Source organism: Hippoglossus hippoglossus, chromosome 20 (assembly GCF_009819705.1).
Source record: "Hippoglossus hippoglossus isolate fHipHip1 chromosome 20, fHipHip1.pri, whole genome shotgun sequence".
Classification (NCBI taxonomy): Eukaryota; Metazoa; Chordata; class Actinopteri; order Pleuronectiformes; family Pleuronectidae; genus Hippoglossus; species Hippoglossus hippoglossus.
Window position 1 is genome coordinate 15,133,633 of NC_047170.1, and position 20,175 is coordinate 15,153,807.

General features: G+C 41.5%; 1 protein-coding gene across 4 annotated transcripts in view; it reads left to right on the forward strand.

Moving 5' to 3' along the window:
• pou6f2 (POU class 6 homeobox 2) overlaps positions 1-20,175 on the forward strand; it is a 71,597-nt gene that overhangs the window by 18,876 nt on the left and 32,546 nt on the right. For all 4 annotated transcript variants that reach the window (XM_034572860.1, XM_034572861.1, XM_034572862.1 and 1 more), the window contains 2 exons: positions 1,618-1,715; positions 6,133-6,352. In XM_034572860.1, coding sequence (XP_034428751.1) covers positions 1,618-1,715; positions 6,133-6,352 — 318 coding nt within the window. The remainder of the gene's footprint in view (positions 1-1,617; positions 1,716-6,132; positions 6,353-20,175) is intronic.

Below are 20,175 nucleotides of genomic sequence, written 5' to 3' on the forward strand. Positions count from 1 at the left end.
TGCTCATTCCATTACAGATCTGGCACCTCACCTTTTTGTAAAATGATCATAGTGATGTTTTTGAAATACGCTGATTTTACAGTGTATTGCCTGTAAATTGGCTGAGTGACTAAAATGACTTTGAGTCATCTCCAGTTGAACCAGGCGTTTAAAGCCTAAAGAAGAAATAGAAGCATTGAAGAAGTGTTTTTGGAGGTAACACGAAAAAAAAACCTGATTCACCACATTTTCTGCAGTTCCTCAGTTCTATGATATATCTGTATATTTACTCAAGATGACACTGTGATTCAGCAAAATTTTAATATTAATGAAAATAATTGAAGCCTCTGAAAACTTGGTTTCAAATCTGTTGATATATTTGTGACTAAATCAAATAAAAAAAAACAAACGCACTGATCCAGTTCACTTCAATACGACTGTGTGGATGTTGTTTGTCCAGATTTAATTCCAATGGCTTTGCAACACAAGCGATCCACCCACTGATCTGATTGGTTCATGGAGGTGCATTGCATGTCTTTGCTCTTGTAGCCGGTCCGGGCGCGGGTGCATGTTAGTGCACGTGAGTCATCTTTTCATCACAGTGCAGTTAAACCAGAAACACGTGCTAGCCATGCTAACTAGCAGATAGGCGCCAAGGTTGCAAGAGTGAGCGCAGCCACGAAATACGATTAACAGTAACACAAACTGCGAATGAGTTTACGTCAGATCCATTATACATATTCTGAAACATGCAACCATTACAACATTGTTTCAACTCTTCATTTTTGATTTACTAAGATTCATGTGTTCTACCTACAAATAAGTAGAAAATAATAGTCCATCTTTTAAGAAATCCTTAGTCTATTTTAGTCAAAGATTTATTTTTTTCTTTTGCAAAGTGATTTTGGTAAAGGACACCTAAGTCTCATTTCCTTTTTTTACTATTTTTGCTGCAAGATTGACTAATCTTTGCACTGCACAAGTCTTTGTGTCAACATTGAGACACCATGCAACCTCGATATCATCAGGGTCACAGGGTGAGGGTCAAAACAGGCTCTCGGACCTTTTAGAGCAGCCCAGACTCGGTGCACTGCCGAGAGATTTGGTGAGATGATATCCACGCGTTGGTGTCCTTTATTTTCCCTGCAGCCATCAGCAAGCTTATTATCATGTCCCTGTCTGCTTTGCTCCACTCTGCCCTCATAGCAAACAGGTCTAATTGTGTCTCGTAGCTGCGGGCTCAGAACAGAGGGGGGTAGGAGTGGGTTTAGATGAGTGATACTCAGTGATGTAAATGGCTGAATAATATGGCCCCAGCGTTTGTGGTGGAGCTCTGTCTCTCAGCAGTAATCTAAGCCATCGGGGACACGCCAGTATGCATCATCTCCCATCAATGAGCCTCTCCACTGGTTGGTAATTTGTTCAGTTCTGCAGCGGTTATTGATAAAACACTTAAATACAAATTCCCCTCCTTTCCCAACTGCCCCTCTTAACCGCGTACAGCACTTTATTGTAATATCACAGCACGGACGGTGTTGTGTGTTTATTTACTTATACTGGCTGTGTTGATATAAGGTCTAACCTTTTTCTTCTCCTTCTCTTTCTGCTTTTCTACGTGGATCTCTGTCGCTCTCTCAGGAGCTCGTGACGGCTCGGTCCAGTCTGATGCTAGCAGCAGTCCGTCAGAGCAGAGTCAGCTCGGCCAGTCTCATCCAGGATACCATATGGGTCCACAGGTGAGGGAGAAGATAAACTGAACCCGAGCTTTACACACTATGCTGTATGACCAATGCTAATGTTTTATTAAGAGATATACATGGTTGACAATTGCTCAGCTCATCCAGTAATCAACGTTTGCACGAATAGTGATACTTTTACTCAAGTGCTCATGTAAAAGTTGAGTTACCCACCATTACATATGTAGGGAGAATATTTGATGAAAAGATAATTGGCATAATAAGATGATAAATAATTCTAAAGGTGTTTTTAAGAAGTAGCATCAGGAATGTACTGTCAAGATATATAGTCAAATAAAAAAAGCCCGGCACATAACATGCTATTTATTATCACCACTGCAGTTCAACAGTTTGAAATCCTATTTAAAGCTCCTCCAAAATTGTAGATTCTCTATTATCAAATATTCGACTGAACAAGTACCTAATTCAGGTATTTGCTCTAAAAAGGTAAGACTGCACCAATTGATTTTTTATTTTCTTTACGAAATTACCATTAATGAAGAAGAGATGGAATATGTGTTAGGCAACTGGGTTTTGTTCTCTAAGGTTAAAATTATACACTCTCTCTCTCTCTCTCTCTCTCTCTCTCTCTCTCTCTCTGGAACCTAACGGATGTAAATCTGTTGTAGCAACAGAGAACTTAAGCCCGTGCCCTCATGTCTCAACCTTTTTTAATTGATTTCTCACCCCTGACAATGTCTCCACGAGCCATACAACTCTTTTTCTCACATGATGATCATTGCTGCACTTGATACATGAAAAAAAGCTCATGTGCAGTAGTAGTGTGCAGTCAGAGTAATTCAGAAGATTGATGGCCAACTCAGATCTCTTAATCGTGGTGCGTTTAGTCTGAAAGAGAGATGTTGGTGTTTGCATGAATTTAAATAATAAACTCCCTGTGTCACTCTGCTTCAAATCAAATTACTTCTGTACATTGAACCACAGTGAGTGAAACATAACATGTAACACCTTCACTAAAGGCTACAGCCACAATCCTTTGCAGCTAAAAAGTGTAATTATAACATCATTCAACATCACACATCATCTTCAGATGTAATTGAGTTGTGGCACTAATGAGACGACAATGCAGGCCTTGTCATAACAAGCAGAGGAGCAAAGAGCCCGAGCCTGCAGCTCCGTTAATAGCTCAATCAGGCATTGTCCTATCTGATTGGATTTATTGGCCTGGTGGCTCGCCGATGTTTAATGAACATCTATCTCATTAGTGCTGCTCAATGTCAGCTCTCAACACGCTCACACACACGCACATACATGCACGCACACACACACGGTGTCAGGTTCCCTCCATCCTCTTTAATAAGGCCATTCTCCCTGCACATAGTGTTACTCAATGACAGTCAATCCTCATCTGGATAAACGAAAGAGGAAACATGAGAGGGAAGCTCTTCACTTCTATTGGGTCGGTTTGCAGCGTGAGAAATCCCCGGTGAAAGAGTCAATCTGCTGCAAGTGGAGATAAAGAATGAGCTTAATTAAAAGCACTTCTCTGATTACATATACCCTGGCTTGTCAAAGCCACTGTTTTGGTAACAGATAAGAAATAAAAACAGAGGGGAAAGCATCTCGCGCAGGCAACAGTCAGAGTCTGAGCCTCAGCAGGCGGCTCTCAACAGTCACCATCTAATATATTAATGCTGTCAGTACAGTCTCTGTGAAGCTAACACTTTTCAGAAACAAAGGCGCTCCGCATGCCATACCCAATTCTCTTGTTCCAGGATCAATATGTTTTGATAGATTCTCGCTCCAGAGCCGGATATTGTTCGAACAACCATTATCCAATGGTAGTTTACCCAACATGAATCCACCTTCCTTCTGTTTCCCACTTGCAGTTAGGATGACAAAAGTCTGCTATCTGGGTGATTATGGGCAATTTCTCAGTGCCAGAGCTGCCAAGCAGATAGAATATCCTATTCTCCCCTGATGGGCAGAGAGGCTGGGTACCACATCCAGTCCTGAATGGGGCCGTTTCCCATCCAGAGCCCAACACACACCCAGTTTTTTGTGTCTGTGTGGCCCCTAGGAGACCACTTCTCAACACTCAGCTGTCAGGCCTGCCAAGCACTGTACAGCAGCTTTCCAACAGCACCTATGGAGAGGAGGAGTGAGAGCATCAGGCGAAAAGGCAGAAGGGGAACAGCTTGTAAATCTAGATGAGTGATGCTGGCGATTCTTGGAGTGAACGCTGGTTGTGTGGCTGCAGAGTTGAGTTAATTATGTTCACGCTAAATTTATTCTAATCTCTGATTTTGATATCTGCATGTACAGTGTTTTCCCCTCAGATAGAGATTATAATCACTCTAAAACTGGCACAACAAAAAGCCTAAAGACCAAGAGCTTGGGCGTGCTTTTAAAAAAAAAATCTCCAAAGGGCTTTCTCTTGGCAGCAGCTGCCTGCTTCTCCAAAGCTGCCTGTAATGATAAATAAATCAGGGCTACATCTGATAATTGTGGAATTGTCTTTTTAATGTTATTCCCTTCCATGTGAGACAGTCTTTGCTGTCAAGCTTGGCAATCTCATTTTGTTTGGCTCAGAGATGAAATGTTCAAAGAGTGTCTTTGATTATACGCTGTTTCGTTTCAAGATAAAATTTTGTTTAAAACACAAGATTAAACATATGACACTTGTAGCCAACAAACGCGTCGCTTTTGTTATTGTCCTTTGAGGATTCTTTGAGCCCCCAAATTATTAATTCATTTTTTTAAAAATTAATGCCAAATGTCCTTTTGAATGCTCTCAGAAGCATCAGATAGTGTCATTGGTTATGCACTGTTGTCGTGTATCAAAGCAAATGTTGAGAGTAACGAATTCTATACAATGTGTGTGATTGCTCCTGCCACCAACAGTCAACTATCTATGCTCTATTATTCCTTTAACAGCTGAGAAACACAAACAGGTATTCAGTCGTCTTTCAGTGCAGATATTTCTCCCTGAGATCTCTCCGTGCTTCGTGGCTTTAAACCCATGTGACCTCGTACCTCTTAAACTGTGATCGCATGTGTGTCGGAGTGGGTGCAGGCGTTCTGCACCATGCAGGGTTATCACAGTGACACGCCTGTCACCTAGGAGCACCAGGCTCGGGAATATGGTGGGCTCTTCGCACCAGTCAGCCTGCTCTGCACCCTGTGCAGAACTGCAGACACACCATGCAAAACAGAAGCAGATAGCTGACAATTGGAGTTAAAGGCTTGTGAACTTAAGTCACTGTGGAGGAGTCAAAACAGCACTTGCCTTGCCACGTCTAAAGGCTGCTTTACTGTGGACACAACACACACTGACAATGTACTTTTATTGGTTTTATTCCAAACAATTCAATTCAACATTTAAAGAGTAATTTTGTCAGATTTTGCAGCATCTTCTCTCATGTAGCACCTGTGTAAATTCCCTTTGACATGCTCCAATGCAGACATAATTTGAGAAAGGTTTCATGTGAATAAATGAAATTTAAGATGTCGCACCTTGTGTATTCATGGAGATTTCAGCCATGGTACAAAACACACTCCTGGCTCAAAGCTCTCAATGAAATATGTGTTTGTGTATTTCCAAACTCACTTCCTTAGAAAATGCATTTGAAGAGATCTACTGTGAAAAATATCTCAGAGCGATACTTCTGATAACATATCTTTTCCTCCATGGGTATGACTGCACCGATTCCACTTTAACTAATATGAATGAATGGGTACATGAAGAGATGATAGTGATGTGTTATATCCCTCATCAAACGAGTAAAGTACTGGCACTTTTTTTAATGCTACTGTGTATTTCAGGCACATTTCTGCGGGAAATGTTCAGCAAGATGAAACAGGAATCGCTCTGCATGTCTGTGAAAGAAAAGTTCTCCCCTCTTTCACAAAGATTGGATTTGATCTCCGTCAGTGTGTTTTCACTCTCAGACTGTGACACAGCACGGAATTCAGCTGCAAACCACATTCAAACACTTATCAGACATATATTCAAGCTGGTGTCATGTGCTTCAATTGTCTCAACATCCTAGATTATAAAATAGTGTATATTCGCCGAAGAAAATAAGTGTTGGGCAGCACACACAAGTACGACCAGGCAGTAATTCAACAATAAGGTTTATCGTTAAATGATTGTATGCAAACAGAGGAAAATATGTTAATTTAACCTGCTACATGACCTGAAAAAAAAACGAGTATTATGAATTATGGATACCTTTAATTTGCTGATAGTTAGTAAAGCAAATGTAAGTACAGCAAATAACACATACAGCCACAAAAATGTCCAGGATGATACAATTAAATCCGATAGATAAAGACTTGTTTGCTCGACCGGTGTAACATAACATAACTGATGATATTTTGATCATAGTGTATTTAAAAAGAAAAACTCCTGTGATACTATGGATGTGTCTCTGCATGTGTGTGTGTCCCATAGTCTCTCCTGGTGGCACAGCAGCTGGCAAACGCAGTAGGCGGCGTGATGTCTGGGGCAGCGCAGGGCATGAACCAGCCCATCCTCATCCCCTTCAACGCAGGGGGACACCTGGGCGGGCAGCAGGGCCTGGTCCTCTCCCTGCCCACCGCCAACATCCAGAGCCTGGTGGCTGCTGCTGCTGCGGGGGGCATCATGACGCTCCCGCTCCAGAACCTGCAAGGTAAGCATGAGGGCACAGAAGACATCCAGCAACAGAAACAAAACACTAAAAGAAGTATTGTGGGTCACTTTGCATACACACAGGCACTATATGGTGAACTCAAAACAGTGGGGGAAGCAAGGGGAGCAACCCCTTCATGTTGACGACACGTTGATGCTAATAGTTGCATGACACACACATGAAAGTAAAACATTCATTTTTAAATCAAGTGAGCACAGCAGCAGAAATGTTTGAAAATCACAGTCACATGCTGCAACCATTTCTGGTTATTGCATGACTGTCATGTTTGATTTGGGCCCAAACGTTAGAATTGGGCGTTTACTTTGTACATTACATCTGAGTGTAGAGACTCAAGTATCCAATTTGATATGTAGCGTTGACATATCACAGGGAGAAAATGGAAAATGGCAGATTCATGTATAACAGATGTTTCCTTGTATTTAACATGATAATCCATTGAACCAGCACTATTATCAATAAATATAACAAATATTGAGAGTTTGTTCCACTTCCACTGTGTGACATGGAACAGATTTTATGTTTTCTCTGTAGTAAAAATGATTTACAAAGCTTCTCTGCAGGTCAGAATCCTTCAGGGGTTTGTATCCCAAAAAGCTGCTATCCTCAACTTGCCCAGAGGAACAACCGTATTAATTACAGGTCAATGTTTTGCAGTGCAGCGCAAAAGCACTTTATGCCTCTTTTCTGTGCTTAAGAGTGCACTGTACTTTACTTTTTTATCTCTTTTCCACCTCATCTGTCCATTCACATGGCTGTGCTTATCCTTGCCTTTTAAACTTTAATGCCCAAGTGTTCTCTTTTGATCATAGTTGTAAATGGTTTTCATTTTAATGTTTAAAACATTGTCTCTTTTATACCATTAGATTGAGGGATGGATGGGGAAACAGTCAGTCATAAATCTTGGATGAGAGCGCCACACTAATGTAAAAAGATGCCAGGCTACATGTAAAGCAGTGTGTTTTTAGGATAGAGATTACAATAATGACAGTGCAGCACAAAGTGCAGGGAAGGCTCCCTTCATGTGCGGAAATGGATAGACAGATGCCCTAAGTGAGGAAATGTGGAGGTAGAAGCCTAATGGACACAAACATGCATAAATAACAGCAGCCATCGCTGTGGGCAGAGCTTTTAATAAACCTGCATCTATCTAGCGAGCCCTTCAATGTATCCGTCAGTCGTGGACGATAATGGGCCCAGCAGGCCCGTCTCACTCACACTTCAACAGATCTTCCTCCTGGTGCATGAGGGACAACCCAGAGGCTTCAGTGATCTGATGAACTGATCGACAAACACATTGTCAGGGTGTCAGAATGCCAAAACAAACACCTCTCAGTCATTCTTATTGTCCAGTGCCAAACAAACCAACAGACAGTATGGAATCCAATGTCCTGATAAAAATCCCCATCCATGAGAGATGGTGAAAAAAAACTGTTGTGGAGAAATGCCTCTGTGGCAGATCTTTTTTTAAGAGTGTGGACTGACAGACTGCCCGTTCGCACGTCCTCTTATCTGAAGGGGATGCATTGAAGGGACCTCCATGGAGAGAAAGTGACACAAGTCACGAGTGAAGCTAAATGTCTTGACTGTGTCCGGGCCCCTCTGGCCACACAGCGCTCCTCCACTCTCCCCTGTCTGAGTTCATCACAGCTCCTCTGAATGAGGCCTGCTGGCACAGCACCTCTGTCAGACAACTGCAACTCTGGCCTCTGCCCCCGCGTCCCCCCTTCACCACCCCTCCCAGCTCCTCCGGGTCCCCGGGCCTGATTAATCACACATATAATCCAGTGCCGCGCTGTCGCCGGGGAGCAGTCGGCTCATTTCACGACCTCAGGAACAAGTGTGCTTTACAGCACTCACGCTGCTAGCTTATTAGCGTCAGATCAGACACAAGACAACTGTGAGGCTCAGTAATGAGACTCCAGGAGGAGCCCAGGCGATGGCTGTATTTAAATGTAATGAGGCGACTAATGACCAACTAATAAGGCTGTTTGTCTTGGGGAATGGATGGTTAAGGGAGGAACTGTGTACTTAACATGCTGGTCGTCACATATTCCTTAGACTTTGCTAGATTTTGTATATTAGTTAGTTACGTAAGGAAAATGAAATGACAACAGCATCTTTGATCACATGTTCTGATTGTGCAAATCAAAGCTGAGCTCTGTAAAAGTGCATTTTGAGAGAAGGGAACCGGCTGCAGTGTTGTGAGTTTGAAGAAGGCAGCTCTCTCAGACTGTGATGAATAACTATCACTGTAATGGGGCTGTGCTATACAGTTGGAGCGGTTGCTTAAATAAAACGGAGCAGCATCTTGTGGCAGACTCAGTAAACACAGGCAGCAGTGTAACTGGTTATTTGTCAGAATGATTTATGCCCGCAAACATGCAGTAAAAACAAATTCCCAATGAAACTAAACAAGGGAGAAAGTTATCTTTTGTGACAGAGTGCACACAATTCTAGCTGACTTCACAGAGGCAAAACTAGGTTGGGTCATGCTAGAGGTCTATTTGTGTGACAGCTCATATGAATAAAAAAAATCACACATGATTTTCACAGTAACACTAGTATGTGTGACTGATGAAGACAAAACAACTACAGATATTCTGTTGTTAGAAATGCTGCTAACTTGCGGCTGCATTTTTAATAGGTTTTCATTTCACATGATTGTATAAGAAGCGTAGCATGATTACCATACTTGTAAAAGTAGTTGTAACAAAGCACTGTACATGTAATGCTCAATGGGAGGAAGCAGAACAAAGTCTTGTCTGTCTACTCCTCTTCTCTGCGACTCACTCAAAGGTAATGCAAGAAGCTAGTTTACTGGAGCTCTTTCATATTAATAAGCATATCCCATCTTATTTGCTCTCAGCAGAAACCCTGGCAGCGCACCACATCAGAGAGTTGAGTTCTAATGGTGAGGTGAGAGCATTGTTCCTCTGTACTCGTCCGCGGGAAACACAAAACAGCACTCAGGCTTCCCGATAAAGGTCGGCATCCCACTCACCTGCAGTAATGAGACCCGGTGTCAGTGCCAATCAAAGGCATGTCTGTCGTTCTGATGAAGATGCTCAGCGGTGTCGTTCGCAGGTTTGCGCTTGTTGGTGTGATACAAATTAGGGAAATCACTCTGCTCATTACACCACCAAAGGGCGGGCTCCTGGGGGAAGAGCCAAATGTTTCCACACTAGTTAAACACATCAGACTGCATCTCTTCTGCCTCGGCTGACTGCTGCTCCTTTAAGAGGTTAGATCACCGGGGCCGAGCCACTGACTTAACCTCTGTCTGCTGTGGGAGAGCTCCTCCGTCCCTTTACCCTTTATATTATTGAGGCTTGTTGTAGCCGCACTATTTGCTCATTGTGGGATTCGTTTCTTCCTTGTGTGTATTTGTTGAATCGTTTTGGGATAAGACAAGCGATGGACTATTGTTTGTGAGTACATTAAAAGGACCCAGTGTAAGAAAATGTCCTCACATCAACATCTGCCGTCTTAACACAATAGAGGCCGGCCCCATCCCTTCTCCCTCATCGCTGTTTAATTTGAAGTGTTGGCGGGCCGTACGTATTCCACGTCGCCCTTTAATGATTTAACTTTGCTGCGGTTGTACGATGACTCGCAGGGGAGAGAGCCGCATTAAATAAATAACAGTGATAAAATGTAGACCTCATACATTTCAAAGCTAATGCAACTAGCGGTGCAATAGGAGCAGCTGCACACAGTCCTGGAGCGGTAATTTGATTGATTTGTTGTGACAGCAGCCAAATAATTGAGAGTGAGAGGTGCTGCTGGAGATGAAGCGCAGGCTGAGGCAGGTTCGCCAGGCAGTCCCAGCAGATATGGCACCCGGGTTCTCATCTCCGCCATTGATATCTGCCAGTGGTTTATTGTTTGTCTTCAATAAGCAGCTTGGAAACGTGGAGTGGTTTGGGGGGGGTGGGGGCGTTAGTGCCTTTGTGACAGTTTGGCGACAGAAATAAGAGAAAAATCACCAATCAAAATGTACAGAGGAGCGATGAGAGGGTTACAATCAAACACACATATTTAAAGTCAGGCTGACGCGCAGGTTTACTGTACATGCACGTATGAACGCACAGACACACTCCCATGAGACCCATGATTTAGACTCTGATGTCTTTTTTGAAGCTGAGATGTGAGTACATTTTACCCCCTGGTGCTTCTCACTTGTTGCAGACATGCTAATGATTTGTTCTGAATTCAAGTTACATATATTTCATAATTGCACAAAAAAATAACTACAAATGATGCACAGTGCACTGGATTATATGTTTTTTTAAATACATGTATCCCAGGATATTTTATGTTGTCTGCCTGCTAGCGCTGTTTGTCGTAACCTGCTGGCTTTTGACTCATGTTTTGTTTCTGTGGATGGTGGCAGTGTCTCTCTGGCTCAGCCATACCACAGGACAGCACGCAGCCAGAGCCTGAAATAGAACGACAGAAAAGAAAAGGAAAAAGGAAAGGAGGGGAGGGGGGGGTCTTTATGCTGGTGTGGAGGAGGACAATAATATTGTTAATCAGATGTGGCTGTGGCTGCTCCTCCACAGCAAACCCTGACATCTGCCCTCTCTGGTAAACACTAAGGGAGGCTTTTGGCAAACCTGCCATAAATAAACAGTCTACAACAAGATAGTCCATCCACATTACAAACTGTCTGTCTGCAATGTGTATGAAGAGTGAAATGCATTTATTTAAATAGATATTGTTGGAGTGTATTAGGAGAGGCATCATTTTCTGAATTAGTTGGAATTCCAATATGGCAGTTTCCATAATTAGCTTCCAGTTATGTGAATAATTAGAAACAGGCTAAATTATTTCTTTTTAATCCACCTGTTTCTTTATTCCCTCAGCGCCTGAGCTACAACAGATTTACCTCCGCTTGATGTAATTAAGATGTTAAATGTAAAACATGCGTATTATTGTGTCCATTCAACCAAATTACAGGTTATCGTTGAAAATATAACAAACTATATGGCACTCAGGGGGCACAAACCTCCACCAAGGCCCAATAACCCCCTTATGAAAACATATTTAAATCTGGATTTTTATTTTAATCTTCACCAAATTGCCAGTATTAGGGCCCTGATTAAATTATATCCTAAATCCTTCCATCTAGTTTAGTGGGAATCTGTCAAGTAATTTTTGCATAATCTTACTAACTAACTGACAAACAAACTAAAACATAACCTCCTTGGTGCAGGTAATTATGTGGGTGTATTTTTAAGCAAACCTCAAATTATACCTGGATATCCTGGAAAAAAATATTTGGTATTTAAGATAATTGCATATATTGATTAAGTATCCTCATAAATTATTTACAATCAATAGAATTCATCTTGTCATTATCACATATCAACCTTTTGTTCCTTTTAAATAGAGCAGTCCACCACGAGTCTGAGGTTTTCAGTAAATGAGGCAGTATTGAGTGTGATATGAATTACAGTACATAACAGTGTATTGTTTTCATGTTATTTCAACACTTGTAAAATGCTTCCAGTAAATGCCTTGACCACTTGGCCCCCGGAGTTGTTTTGTAGAAATTACATCTCACTTTTTTTTTTTTTCCTTCCCCTGTTCGGCCAGACCGCTTCCGAAAGATTTGCTAAAGGTCTGCCATATTGCTGAGGTGCAATTCAGGAGCTTTCAGCAACAATCTGTAGTCAAGCATTTTAAATGAAAATTGATTTGTGATTTACATGGTCAGTGAGGGGAAAATGAACTTATGAAATGTTGTAAATGAAATATTAGACAAGGTGCAGTGGGAGAGAGCAGACAGAGATGGTAATCTTGTGGAACTGGAATTCCCGCCTGGCAGAACTGGGTGACATTTTACATTTATCTGTGTTCTGCATGAGTTGTAATGTTAATGGTAATTTTATGGGACTGAACTGGAATGAAAATGGTGTTATCACCGATTGCTTCAAATGCGGAATTGTGTAAAGTAGCACAGCTGCATCCTTTATTTCCTATTTCCCAGTAATGTGAGTTATTGCGTGATCTGTCGTCTGAGGTTGAATGTGTGTACGCAGCCTGTTTTTTATCGGTGCGTTCTAGACAGAAGGTCTTATATCACGTACATTTACCACACGATGAAATACACACACTGTTGTGTTTGGATATTAGTGAAAATGCCACAGTTGTTCGTGAATGTGTCTCAGGTAGATATTTGCTTTTCATGATCTTGTATAAATAAGCATATCACAGGTACTTAAGTTGGATGTTAATGTAAAAACATGGCAATATTTATGCCCCAATATAACTTGAAGCACAGTACATAAAGTGTATTTGCACTTTAAACTTAAAACTACTATAGGCATTTTGATTTATCCTCAATTGCAGTAGAGCATTCTAAAACATTATAATGTAAACCAACACTTTATCGATGTGAATCTATCATAGACTTAATAATACAAGCAAATCAATGTAGCATTACACTTCGATCAATTCTACTTACACTCAGCCAGATGTTCTAATTTTGATCAATACCTTGTGCAGTGAACGTTTCCTATTCCCACTCTGGCCATGCACGACGTGTATGGATTTTCATAGAGCGAGCATGTTTGCAAGAGAAAAGAACCAAAGAAGTGAGGAGAACAAACAAAGTGGTCATGCAGCAGCAGCAGCAGCAGAGAGGCTGTGGGAGTCTGGGAGCCAACTTGGATCACACAGAGGTCATTTTTAAACACAGCTCTCCGGTTCCCTGTGTGTGAAACCAAAGAGTCTGTGGTGACACTTGTCAGCAGATGGTGTGGAACAAAACCCCTCACCGGTGAGGATGTCTTAGCCGCTGCTAAAAGCTATCTGTGGTTACTAATTGCTGACCAGGGCCTAATTACCCTAATTAATGGCCGTGGTATCTGGGGGCCAGATTTGTCGGGGCTTTTATCAGTATCAGTGCAGCTTAAAAGGTCCCGCAGGAGGCCTGTGGAGTGTGTAGGCCCCATGGGTGTTATTTCTGGACTAACTGCAGACACATCACAGATGGATCCTGTGGCATCAGTACAGGATGGCATGTTTGAAGAGAGCTATCTGTTACTCACACATCATAGGAAAACCTCACTGAGTACATGCCATGAGAAAAGGGTCTTTTCTTGCTTTTCTTTTTGCACATATTCTCCACTTTTCTCTCCCATACACACGAGTCCGTCGCCTGAATTCCACCGCCGTGATTCACGATGACAAAGTCGACTTTGTCACCTTTATTCCACAGACTGCAGTGGGTTTTGTTCAGTGAGCTCTCACTGTGAAATTAGCCCTGGTACTTTAATTTTCCAGCTGCAGTGAAATGGTTAAAAGACACAGATCAGCCAGTATGAAAATAGAACCGATTCAACAAAATTTGCTGCTTCCCTTTGCTTGCTCCTCAACCATCCAGCAAAAAAAAAAAAAAAAACATCCCCCAATACCCAGTCCTCCCCCACTTTTTCCTCATCTCTCCACTATCCCGTCCTCACCCCCTCCCCCAGCCCCGTCAGGCACCATGTCCGCATCTGAGGAAGGCTTGTAAGTTTCGAGTGCATACATTTCTTTTGATGATATATTGTCCCGGTGCGGAATTTCATTTACTTCCGCTGCCCTTTGCTGAACCTGTTGCTAGTCAGTGAGCACGATAAGCGTATAAGTAGCATGCCACTTCATTCATCATACATCGTTCTGGGCTCTCAAATATCTCATATGCGATTCAGGAAGAAACTACTAAACCGGCACAAAGGATCCCACCAGGATCAGCCGAGGTACCATTAAACACTGTGTACAAAACACAACGCAATTGGTACGTGTTATCAAAAAAAAACACATCTTCAGTGTTGCATCTACAAAACATTAGGCTTCATTTCGTGGCGTACACATTGTTTATGTAGGGTAGGGGGGGTGTTATATCTCAAGTGCAGTGCTCGTGTTGTACATAATTCCATTCACATTGCATTTTGAATGCATGCATTTTGAAATCTGTTTTTTCCCTCAATCACAGTGGCTGCTCTGTGTTGTATTAAACAGCATTAATAATCACAAGAGGCTCAGTGTCACTCAGAAGTCTCCACATCACTAAGGCAGACAGTGTTGTGCTGCTGGGCATGTTGTGCTGTGTGAAAGTGCTTACACGCTCCCTCAGACAACCAAAGGGAATAATTAAAGACAGAAGATGGAGGCAGAAGAATGGAAAGCAAATCCCATTGTTTGGGGTTATTTCATCCCACCGAATTTCTTTTTCTCACTTTCTTTCGCTCTCTTCTCACATTCCCCCCAAATGCACTGTGGGTATGTGGCACGCTATCAAAAGCATATGTAAGCGAAGCAGCGTAGAACAAAAGCCCTATGATGTCCTCCTCATACCCACATTGTCTTTTGATTATTCTACAATCATTTTATATCTGTGTAAGTTGGAGAGGAAGGGAAGGCTTAATAACCTAATAATATACGATACTGTAGCTGCTCAGAAACCACAAGATGTGTTTTGCATGGTTTGAAAACACGGGGTTGCTTATTCTTCATTTGTTCTCATTTTCCCTCACAGCATAATTTCACCAAGCCCTCAATATCCAGCTTGTTACCAAAATAATCCACGATGAAATTCAGATTTAAGGTGAACTAGACTGTTAGGGCAACTCCACTCCACTCCATTTGTAGAGCAGTAAATGTAGCCCCTCAATCTCTCCCAGCTTTTACTGTCATTCAGAGAGCACTCAGTCATCTCCGTGCATCAGGCCCGCAATATTGATTTTTCCACCCACTGAAACAGCCGCATGAACATAAATTTTGCATGAGGCTTTTACTCGCGGCCTCTGCTTTGGTCTGACGACACATGATGGGGCCATGAACACGCTGTAATAACCCAGTCGGTGCTGCCGAGCAGACAGACGCTTTTTTTCTTTTTTCGAGAGGAGAGAGAGGATGGGGGGGGGGGGGTTGTGGGTCCAACACCTTCTGGATTCTGAAGGACAAAAAGTGAGGGACCCCTGACTGAGCATCACAGTGTCACATAGCTTTTGATATAGCAGTGAAATTCCTCTGTGATGGAGGGGGGGGGGGGGGGGGGGGGGTGGGGGGTTCTGGATGCATAGAAGGGATCTTGTTGCCTGAGGTTTTAGACGTGTTGCAAGAAAAAATACACTTGAATATAGGTCACACAAATATATAGATTTTCAATGTAGATGTATTTTATTTCATTGGACAGTTAATTCTTCAAGCAGAGAATGAAATTAACTTGTGTAGTCTTTAGTTAAAGGGGAACTTGTGCACAGGTCACTATTAAAAAGCAGAAAAACTCGTATTCAGTGAAAGTGAACCGGATCTTACTTTGCTCGGGGCCCCCCTGCAACTTTCTCAAGGGCCCTCAGAGGTCCCGGGACCACACTTTGGAAATCAATAACCCAGCATAAGCCACACCAAGAGGGCAACGTTATCGAGTACACGGGGATTTTCTTGTATGTGTAACATCTCCATGGAGAGGATTTGATTCTTTGAAACACCTCCCTCCCTCCCTAGAGTGTGAATTCTACAACACTGCTTGATATTGCCTTGCATCACAAAATGAAAGCATTATCTCTGGAATCCTACAAGTGATGTGGTTTAGTCTCTAAAATCCTGCGGCTTCGCGACTCAAGTCAAATCTTAACTGCCGATATATAAATAAATATATATAAATTCGTTCTTTTTTCCCTCCTGCAGCAGGACAGAAACACTGATATTACTTCCTATTGCTCTGAGTCATGTTTTTATTCAGTAGGCGACTAATTTCTTTAACATTTCATTTCCCCCATGTTTATTCCAGCCAGTGCAAAGGGAGGAACCTATTCTCTGTTACTTAAAAGAAATGATCAATTGTATGGACTCGCTGGTAAAAGGAAAGTACAAATACAGTATGAGTTCTAGGTTTTATTATAAAACAAATTAGTTTTTTTGCTTCTTCATAAACTTTACTTTAGATGTCTTTAACTATTAAAATAACTAGAGTATGTTAACAACAGATCAAATATTTAATGCTGAAATGATCAGCAGTGGTGGGAAGTTATTAAGTACATTTACTCAAATATATGCAAGAGTATTTGAATTTCATGTTACAATATATTATTATTAAATTACTTTACTAATTAAGAATTTACACCCAAAAATGTGATGAGCTTAATGATATAAATATGATGAACTGTAATAGATTCAACTAACCACCTATATTCAAAATATACGTAACTTGTGCTATTTACATATGAATGCATTAGTACATAGAATCAAACAATATACACAAATGTATACAGTTAATGTATAATATAATATAATAATGAGAATAAACTTTATTTGTATAGGACTTTTCCTTACAAAGGTACAAAGTGCTTCTCAAGTGGCTAAAACAATCTTTAGCATCTTTAGATACAGGACATTTTCAATGCATGACTATTACATGTAAAGGAGGATTTTGTCCTACTTTTACTTGAGTAAAGAATCTGAGTACTTATCCCACTTCTGTTGATAAGCTAGTTAATTTAAATTTAAATTTTTCTTATTGATCAATTGTTTTTGTCATTCATGAAGCAATATTAAAACAGATCCCCAATATATCTCTTTTCTTTTTTTTTCAATATCTATTTTAAGAAATCAATTTTAATTCTAATAACTCTTTGATAGATTGATGGTTACTGAAGTTGATCAGTGCTCTGTTACACTGACAAGCGTAATCATGTGACACAAAATGATGGACAGTGATAAGAGTCAAGAGTGAGCTTAAGAAGTGAGTGCAGAAGCAGGGATATTATCCAGCTCATCAGTGAGCTTGTGCGCCGGTCTAATCCGCAGAGTAACAAATGACCTTCCTTTGACCACCTTCATAATTACCAGATCTCACAGAGTCTAAATCTCCCTACCTCCAGTGGGGTAATTATCAGTGTGACTCACTGAAAAGGCAATTGAGACAGTGGTTTATGGACTCCCACCGTGGAACGTGAGGCAGAGCAGTAATGGGGAGCTTGTTTGTCCCCTCCACCTCTCTTGTTAAAGAATGGCAGCTGTGTTTAGACCAGAGCAGTTCCTAAAAATACAAGGTGGGTCACATTGGACAATTCAATCAACTCCAGCCCGACAGCCTCCTGTGCACTTTCTGATGAGCTCTTAGTTTTCAATAGAAGAGGCAATGCACCTATTTCAATGCCAACTATGAGAACTACTTCAAAAGCTCTATCCATATCTTTAAGAAAAGCAAATAGTGCATCAACGTGTAGATTTAATTCATACCTGTGAGCTCGATAGATTCTTTACAAGGTTGGTGATCTTGAAACAGACATGTTATGTAGAGGCTATCTTAGGTTTATCTGCAACTTATCCAATGCACTAATTCGTGATTTGTGGCATTTTTTTTTTATATTCAAGTTCAGCATCTTCTTAAGAATTCACCTTTAGGTTAGTGTTGGACGTCTGCCCTGAATACACATGTACACAAACACAAAGGATGTGTAAGATAACTCGTAGGGAAAAGCTGTAAACGTAGGTGTTGTGCGCTGAGAGGAAAACAAGGAGTCAAGCTTCGAATCAGCCCCGGAGAGAAAAGTGCTGTAATAGGAGGGTTGGCAGGGACTATACTGAGATAGCGCTGGTAATGAGAGAGCAGACTGCGCCCCCACCCACCCCCAACCCTCTCACTTCTCAACCGCACAGGAAACAAAAATAGCATTTTGTCTGACGAATGTGCTAGCTTTGACCTAGCCTTTCGACCTCTGACAATCAGTCTCGCTTCGTCCTCCAGCACTTCAGAAGCCGGGACTGGGACAGTCGAGATAACGGTTGATTTCTACTGTGGCTTGAAAAGCAAAGATGCTTTGAAAGAGAGATGGCAGACCGTTTCTCAAAGCGTTGAGGTTGGAGGCCTCAGACTCCTCCGTGCTGGTGTTTCGTCCTCCCGAATGATTGTTGTTAAATGTTTAAATGCAGCACAAAATGCCACAGTTCAACTTGCATCTTCTAATTTAGCTGCACAACTTCTCGCTGTGGCTCATTCCTCATTATAAACATTAACATAGGCGAGTTGTGACAACAGTGAAAGTGGGACCGTTGCTCTTACACCCCTCGGGCGTGATGACTAAGTGGGAGCTCTGCTTGCATCGCAGGCGGAGGACGAGTGAATATGAGACACAACAAAGAGACAGTGGGAGATATAATGAGCACTATAGGATCCCGGCACCCTTTTGCCCTCTCTCCATCATAAGTGAAGCTCCCACTCTCATCCTCGGCCCTGTGTCTGCTGGAGGAAGGAGCACAAACAATTAGCTGAGACAAGCCGTTCGGATTATGTGCTCAACCACAGCAATCAGACAGCTGTGGTTAAAAGAATGAGCTTCAAAATGCCAGTTGCCCAGTGAGAGAGTAAGGGAGGGTCAGCGGTCCTGACAGTCTTAACAAGATGACAGAATTTATAAAGCACTGCTGTTAAAGAATATAGTTACCTGCGGTGTAGCCCTTATAATAAGGCCACATGGGGCTTCTTCCATATTCCCTCTGTATTTGTTTTCTTTTGCCTCATATTCTTTTGTTGTGCCTCTTGTTCCTCGGCGTAATGGTTGGCGCTGGAGGAAATTCTCCAATCGTCTTTGATCTTCGCCTGGTTTCGATAATTTTTTGACAGAAATCTCATTTTGCTCCCCCTTTTGTTTTCTCTGTCTTTGTTCCCTTTTTTCTTTTATTCTATCTTTAAAAGGGGCTCAACATTTAGTCGTTGTGAAGTTGCAAAGGTAAAGAGCCGGTCCTGTCAGCGGCTCGGCACTTGCTAGACAAGTTGCCCCAACATTTCAAGCGGGGATTGGACTCTCGCCGTTTGCACAGATGATATATAATTCATGGTGGGGGTGTGAGAGAGGTGTCAATGTGTCAGGAGGTATAGAAGAAATGTAAAAGTGTACTGTTTACTGGCCAACAGACGCTGGCTTTATTTTGCTGAGCTTCTTCAGCAGAGTGAGGAAAGAGGACGATGATCTGATCTTCATCAAATGTTCATTTGTGCCTGTCCCGGAGTCGCAGTGGCCACACCAATCAAAGACTTGTCTGCCCCGATGTTTTATTCATATTTTATGAGACAACCACACTTAAATTATTTAAGTGCATTGATCCTGTGTATATACAAGCTTGTCTATGCAAGTGTTTAGCTGCGTTATCGATGGATGTTTGCAAATGTTCTTTTGAACCTGTTTTGCGAATCAGTGTTCTAACTTATTTTGAGAGTAAACTGTGTATATGATGCACTGTTTAAAATCTTTCTGTTACATTATACATATCAATAACAATTCATTAAAAAACGTTAGGTACTTTTATTGACATATTGCACTTAAGTGTAGGTTGAACACTGAAAAGAATCTTAAGATCTGTAATAATGAATAAAGAGACATTTTCAATGAACAACCAATGACCAAAGGAAAAAATAGTCTCCTCTGTATAATTTAATGACTTAATGAATTTTATATTTTAAACTTGTAGTTATTTGAATATCTAGTTGGATTTCTTTTCACAATAATAAGTAAACTTATTTCCCAACTGGATTGTTACATTTTCTGCACATTGTCTGCAGATAGGTCCTACTCATTCCTAACAAAAGCCACTTGTAGTATATTCAATATATTCTGAATTATGTCTTTGGAAGTTATTGGTACATAATGTTTGTATTGTCTATCCTGGGGTACTGTAGAAACATGATGGTGCAACATGATGGTCTCCGTGAAAGACGTTCCGATGTTTGGCTCATTTTACCTTGTCATTTACGTAACGAAACACAATTATCAATATTATATTCCATTTCTTCCAGTAGATGCCAGTAA